Below are 7,612 nucleotides of genomic sequence, written 5' to 3' on the forward strand. Positions count from 1 at the left end.
TCTGTCATTTAAAAACATTCTTAGCAGCCTCCCTCGCACCCCGGTCAGTCATTGCTCATTCTGTACCTCCAACCATTCCAGAGAGGGACGCTCTGTCAGAAGCATCAGAAGAATCTGCAGAGGGGTTGGCAGTTCAAAACTGCCAGGGTACAACAGAGGAACCAGAGAACAATGGGCTTCACATTCTGAAGCCTGGTGATGCGTGTTTTTAGGGCACATCCAGCCAATAGTCACATGAGACAGGAAATGAGGTGCCCTGCTTGACCTGGCAACTGCTCTCTTACCTGTTACTGCTGATATTTGAAAAAGGTTGACAGAGCATTCATTGATCAAGTACTGTCTGAATTGGTGTTAGGACACAGTGGCAGCATCTGGGATTGCTTTTCAGAGAATTCTATCCTTCTGCATTGTTTTTGTGTTGACAACCGAACATGGGCAGTCTTGTACCAGCTGTGGCGTGTTCGCCCTATGCGCCATTTTCAAGTAGATTCAACAATTATATTACTTGTTTTCACACCTTAAAGGCACTTGAAACATATCTATATCTCTTAGAGGTTTTGAAGATAGGTGACTCTTTGAAAAACCCTTCATTCGAATGTCATACCATAACCTTTAGGGCAGGAAGCTGCATGAACCCTATGGAGAAATTTGACTATAAGAGTCATATTTTATACAACATTTTTCAAGTAAAATTTTTATGTAAAATTTAAAATAAAATTTATAAAAATTTTATGAAACTCTCTAAAAAAGAGAGCGTTAGGCTCAGGGTTAGAATCATGCTGTTAGTCAGAGTGACTTCATCATCAAGATTAGTATGAAGATAATGTCTGTGTCCAATGCAGGGACACTCTGAGGGCAAGGTGTCTGCCATGGGCAGAGTAAAAGCCAGCTTATCAGAGCTGAAGGTCTGGTTCAAGTTTGCCATCAGCCTTGGCGAGGGCTCACTCCAGGGCATAGATAAGGGGGGCTGTAGCTTTGTCTCACCTCCCGCCTATAGCCTTCCCTCCAGAATGGAGTCAGAGCGTCTCTCACAGAGTCTCATCCTTGCAAAAAGTTGCCTGATTTTTCTTCAGTAATGGATTTGAGGTACACAACAATTCAGTAATTTTATTTTTATTGATTTTATTGTTTTGGACTACTAGAGATTTTCCACCTCTAAATACAACACTCAGAGCAGTCTAGATTTTCTTCTAGATAGACATGGATAAAGACATAAGAACATGGCCATCACTGAAAGGACCTTCTCAGTTTCACAGGGAGGAGCGGCTGGTGTTTAGTTGTTTACCTTATTAGACAGACCAATTCTTTATCGTCTTCCCTGGTCTGAACGCTTGAGGACAGGTTACCTTCCTGCATTACAGAAAGACTATCTATCTTCATGCATTTAGGTCAACTGACTTCTGACTAGTCTTTGCAGGTACACTGAGCACAGTAACAGCGTGAATAAAATAACTTCCTTATCTGGTTCCTCAGTGACTCCTGCACCCACCTGCACTCTACTCCAGGTCCTGACCCAGGCGCCAAGCTGTTTTCTGTCCTCTGAGCAAAGGCACCAGATTCCTACTGACAGCCTGAGACTTGCTGTCCGGGGAAAAGTCCAGGGAAAAGTCTCCAGCCACCGTGAGAACCAGCTATCCTTAGAGGGGCATGCATCCTGCTTCCGTGGAAAGCTGCCACTCCCAGTAAGTAGGGAGTGCCCTCCAAGTAGGAAGGTTAGAAGGATGCTGGGGCACTCTTACTCTGAGCCAGTTCTAACCCTGCCCCCACCCTCTCTCTCAGAAATTGAGCTTCACAGATGCCTCTTTTTCCCACTGGAAAGGAACCGTGACAAACGACATGAACACACTCTTCCTCACCCTGCTGCTGCCCCGTTTCTTCCTGTCTGTGTTGTCAGGCTTTCACGGAAGAATGAACTGTGGTCTTAAATTTTTGTCTCATTTTTCCCTCCTAACCTGGCTCTGTATCCACCCAAAACTTCCTAAAGTAAAAAGTCTGGAGCTCCAAGAAAAAGGAACTCTTAGTCTGTGAGTGACAGGAGACAGCTAACGCAGTTGGAAAGCTGACTGCTTCTGTTTCTGGGACCTGGGATCTATACTGGCTGATGTCTGAGCCCGAGGTAAGGATTTCCCACCTGATGGTTCCCAACATCCTATCCGCTGCAAGTGACCACGCTACTCCTCTGAGTGTCCGTGGGGGTGCTTTGTAATAGAAGATCCTAATATATTGTCACGCTGGAACTAAGGGGGTTAGAAATGTAAGGCAGCAGACCTGGCAAAAGATGAGCCAGATGCTTGGCTAGACAAACAACTCTGGAAGTAGCAATTTATAGAAGACTTGTATCTGCTTTTCTTTTTCCTATTACCTTCCTCACCCAGAACTTTCTCTTGGTCCCTGACTGGCTGGACACACACCATGATCCTCCTTCAATATTATCTAGTGTTTTCTTAAAGTTACCAACCTCCACTGGACTGAAGTCAACCTCTAAAGTAATTTTTTCAAAAGTGCATAATTAAGAGAAAGTGACCAAATGCACCCACATCCAGGAGCGATGGGAAAAAGAGCCAGGAGTCAGCAAATTCGTATTGGTCTTTATTGAGATGTCAAGGTCCAGCAACGCCATGAGAGAATAGTCTGGAGACACAATCCAGAGTCAAGACTTCAGGGTTCTTAGGCGTGATACCTTCAACCTTTCGGCTATGAGGAGGGCAGTTCTCTGTTTGAGGGCTCTCTGGTCTTCAGAATGGTCCTATATTTGGTCAGAAACTGACTGCCCAAAGTACTCAGCTCTTGCTGGAGTTCTTGCAGCACCTTGTCTTTTTCCTGCTGCTCCCCAAGCACGTGGTTCTTGTAATAGTTGATGTACAGGTTTACCCAGTCATCCACCACAATCACCATGCTCTCTTCAGGGATGAGAGGGTCATTAAAGACCTGGGGGCAGGGAGAGAAGGGAGAGATTGGCCAAGGAGAATGTGGTCAGCAAGACGGAGTGCCAGGACGGTCTTATAAACGCCCACAATCTCTTTTCTTGGATTTGCATTCTGTTTCTAGACATTTGGACCAATGCCACCATTGCCCTTACAGTTTCAAATGAACCTCCTTGCCCCCGACCCCAGCACACACTCTCTCCATCTGTCTTTTCAAACAGTGCCCAGGCTCACCTGCTGATTCAGCAGAACATTAAACTCCTTTATCCCTGTAGAAATCAGTTCCTTATTGGTCTGGAAAGGGGCCATCTGTCAGTTAAAGAAAGGAGGTAAAATATATCCTTTTTTCCTCACACCAGGGTATCCTCCCCAGTTCTCTCCCACCCCAAACATCCCTCATGGCTGAGAGGGACACCTCCTTTCTAAACCTTTCAAGACCTGCTCTGTGTGGAAGTCACATTTCTACTGCTCACCTTCAAGTCCAAAGGTGCTGAAGTTGCCTCAGCCACACTCTTCAGGGTTGGCGTGTCCTCTGCACTGAGCGGGAGGTAAGCAGAGTCCAGAGCTAGCTTAAGACGGAAACGCCCTGCTTCGAGGTCCTGAAGGAGCGTGATAGGTCGTCCTGGGGTGGAGATGGTGGGCGGTGAGGCTTCCCTGGAGCTAGAAAGATAGAGAGACCATGAAAAAAATAGATAAATGAAGACAGAAAATGCAAGAAACAAACCAGGAACATATATATGCTTGTCCTTTTCCCTATAATCCCAAGCCAGTCTCTGACTTCTAAGGAAATTAACATTTTCTGGACCCCAGTACGTAATGGGCATTTTTGCATTAGACACAGTGTAATGGCATTGGTTTCTCCATCGACAGCATCCATATTCAGAGCAGTTTAGAATCCAGACTACAATCCCACATTCAGGAGGCATGGAAAGAGAATCAAGTCAAAGGCCAGTCCAAATTCATATCAAACAAAACCCTGTTCTCAAAAAAGAAGTTTATGCCACATTCTTTGCCATTTTATGTGTTCTTTTATGCCAGACACTTCTTCAATAATATATTAAATATTTATCATTATAAAAAATCCCTTCAGAAAATATAGGATATATTGGGGCTTTTTCAACTACAAAGAAAAATGAAATTATGCCTTTGCCTCAGGGGAGCAAAAGAATCTTTGAATACTTGCCACTACCTCCAAATAATTCATAACATCTAAATAGTTATGCACTGGCTGGCAAGATAGCGCCTTGGTGCTTGTGTCAAGCCTGATGACCTGAGTTCAGTCCCTGGGACCCACATGGTAGAAGGAGAGAAACGATGCCCAGAAGTTATCTGTTTAGCCCTCACCCTCACCTATCTGGTATGTATTAGTGCTGTTTCCACTTTTAAGATGAGGAAATTGAATGCCAAAGAAAAAAATGACTTTCCCACAGAAAGTTAAGATAAGATCTCACAGTTACAACCTTGCATGCCAAGCAAGGCCATTGGGTGAACTCATTCACAGAACGTGGCTTTGGGGTTTGGCTCATTCACAGAAGCTAGAATAAAGAGTACAACACGGTGTTCGGTAACTTGACTTCTTCCTTCCTCCTGGGAACTCAGTTCTTCACAAAAGTGCTAGTGGTTATGTCAACCTTAGACAGACTCTGTGTGGGGTCAGATAAGGAGGCATGGGTTAGCATGGTGCTTCTAGCCACAGTTCATGATGAAGCCAGCAGTCCTTGAGGATCAGACGTTTCCAGAATGGAGTTGTTATCCAGAGCAGTGGCCATCCAAGAATGCCAGGCTAGCAACAACGACATCTTGTTTTCTGATTTAAAGAGAAAAAAAAGAAGACGCTTTTGGCAAATTCCTACTTTAGGGCCAGTTCCCTAAAGTAAGCCAGAAGGAGGAGGACAAAGAGAAGGGGTGAGTTTGGAGAAGGGAAACCCTGTGGCTTAGACTCTCCTCCTGACTCCACGGAGCTCCCCATGAAGAGAAACACACAAGACTTCCCCACACCTATGCTGTGTTCTGACACTACTCCTGCCCCGCCTCGATGTTCTTACTCCCCGGGTCCTTAGAGGCCTTGTAGAAATAATATTCTAATCCGGGGAAAGCTGAAGGACAGAGAATTTCTTCTCGCAGCGTTAGTGAACCAAGCTGTCTGCTTGCTACTTGACAAAACTAATGACTCAGGGAAAGTACTTGGGAACAAAGTACAAAGGATACAAAGAGGCTAACTCATGCCAATAAAACCATCTGTTGTGGAGGGGCTTTGTAGAGAGGGAAGCAGAGCAATAAGAAAGAGCTAACTGCTGAGGACATTTTTAAAACAAAAACTTGATGCTGGGTGATTTCCTGGTGCCAGTTCAGAGGCCTTACTTGGTTTAGTTACTCTTAATCTTGATGTTTTCGTCCTTGGAAGGGAAGAAAGCAAGTTTAAGTCAAATCAACCTTGGTCTAGACAAAGTAGCTCTTGATGATTAATATATCTGCATGCAGATTTGGGCAGAAATGGTCTGAATCAAGATTAAGGTAGCAAAGAACGCAGAGACCTGGTGAAGATGACGTTGTTACTGGATCTTGCTCTGTTTCCCCACAGTGTTTTCTATTAAGTGAATCCAGGTAAGATACACAGAGTGTAGCATAGAAAATAGAGCTTTGTGTGTAATAATAAGGGTTGAGGGTGAGCAATGGCCAAAAAGCCATAGTAGAGGAAAGTGCTCTCACAGAGTGAGAATAGACAGTGTCCGAAGAGACCATTGCGGAGGGCACGCTCTCAAGGGGTAGGAATGAACAAGGGTCAGGGGGACTGTATGTATCAGCCTACATGTTTAGGGGGCTATTACAGGACAGCTGTAAATGACCAAACAGCACTTGGCCGGGTATGCTGGGCCTCTTTCCTCGGTCCTAGCTCACTTCCATTCTTGGCAGAGCCTTCACTCTTTCTTAAGGCGTTATCTACTTCTCTTCCACGCCTAATTTATTTTTTTTCTTTCTTTCTTTCTTTCTTTCTTTCTTTCTTTCTTTCTTTATTTATTTATTTATTTATTAAAGATTTCTGCCTCTTCCCCGCCACCACCTCCCATTCCCGCCCCCCAATCAAGTCTTCCTCCCTCCTCAGCCCAAAGAGCAATCAGGTTTCCCTGCCCTGTGGGAGGTCCAAGGACCACCCACCTCCATCCAGGTCTATTAAGGTGAGCATCCAAACTACCTAGGCTCCCACAAAGCCATTATGTGCAGTAGGATCAAAAACCCATTGCCATTGTTCTTCAGTTCTCAGTAGTCCTCATTGTCCGCTATGTTCAGCGAGTCTGGTTTTGTCCCATGCTTTTTCAGCCACGCCTAATTTAAAAGGCCCAGTTTTCTCCGGTTTCTCCTGGTGGCTGCCAGGATCTCCCCTCATCCTGTTCTATGTTTCCCTCTTAAACTAATAAAACTTTCCTCAAGATTCCTGTTCATTCCACTACTAAATTCTTTTATTAAAAAAGATTTTATTACCGCCTCCCCGCCCCCCCCCGTGTGTGTGTGTGTGTGTGTGTGTGTGTGTGTGTGTGTATTTAAGAGCACATCCATGTGCTTGCCTGGGAGGCCAGGAAGAGGGCGTCTGAGCCCCTGGAGTTGGAGTCACCAGTGGTTTGTGAACTGACATCAGCACAGGGAACCAAATGCTGATTTTTCTGGAAGAACTACAGGCGTCTAACCACTAAGTCATCTCTCAGCCTCTAAATTCTTTTAATTAGGGAGACGAAGTTCCCATGGGAATGTCAGTTTCCCCAGTAACAAAATAATAACAAATGCTAGCTAGCAAAGAGCCCTTCTGTGCTGCTGGTGAGAATGTAAACTTTTGCAGCTGCTGTGAGAAGCCAAGGGGAAAACAACAGAAACCACCGCATGGTTACCGCTCTGCTGATGTAGGTATACTCTAAGGACGCCATGTCCTACCGCAGACACACGGGTTCATGTGCGTTTACCACGGCAGTACTCACAACAGCCAAGGGATGGAATCGGCTTGGAGCTCTGTCAGTAGACAAATGGGTAACAAAATGTGGCATTACGGTGGAATTTTATTCTGCCACAAAGAAAATCATGACATTTGCAGGAAAATGAGTTTAAGACTTTCAGAAAGACAAATACCCCATGTTTTCTCATATGCAATCCCTAGATCAGCACTTTTATATGTGTGTATGGGTGTGGGAGGAGGTATAAGTCATGAAGTTAGAAATGGGACCATGAGGAAGGAAGATGGGATCTTCAGGAGAGTAGAAAGGCGATCGAAATCATGTGACATAAAAGCCACAAGGTGTGGGGTGGGGTGTGTGTGTGTGTCTATCCAGTAGGGGTCAAGCAAGGGAATGGGGAGGCGGGTGGTGAAGGAGAGACAATAGGAAGAAAGTATGTATAATAATGCTATAATGAAGCTCATTAAGTCTCAAGGCAATTTTAAGTTTTTCAGAAGCTATATTGTCCCGGGCCTCACTGAAAAACAAAAAAAGAAAGAAAAGAAAAAGGGCACTTGGGACCCAGAGAAGGATACTTTTCAAACTTACACAGCTAAAAGTTTGAGATCTGATTGATGGCAACTATTTCCACAGGAAGGCACCTCTCCCTCTCCCGACTGTTGAAATTCACAGCAGTCTGAGTTCCAAGATAGTATAGGAAGATGATTGCCCCTCTGCGGCCGCCGTAGCCGAACCGGAAACGTTATT

At 44.9% G+C, this 7,612-nt stretch overlaps 1 protein-coding gene across 1 annotated transcript; it reads right to left on the minus strand.

Annotated features, from left to right (window-relative positions):
• Positions 1-2,574: 2,574 nt before the first annotated feature.
• Ahsp (alpha hemoglobin stabilizing protein) lies at positions 2,575-7,526 on the minus strand. Its single transcript, XM_057779466.1, has 5 exons — positions 7,454-7,526; positions 4,385-4,731; positions 3,398-3,584; positions 3,159-3,233; positions 2,575-2,928 (listed from the first exon to the last, which is right to left on the minus strand). Exons 2-5 carry the CDS (start codon positions 4,417-4,419, stop codon positions 2,695-2,697), a joined length of 531 nt encoding a protein of 176 aa, XP_057635449.1. The 5' UTR covers positions 4,420-4,731; positions 7,454-7,526; the 3' UTR covers positions 2,575-2,694.
• Positions 7,527-7,612: the final 86 nt, after the last annotated feature.

This window comes from Chionomys nivalis, chromosome 8 (genome assembly GCF_950005125.1).
Source record: "Chionomys nivalis chromosome 8, mChiNiv1.1, whole genome shotgun sequence".
In the NCBI taxonomy this organism is placed as follows: Eukaryota; Metazoa; Chordata; class Mammalia; order Rodentia; family Cricetidae; genus Chionomys; species Chionomys nivalis.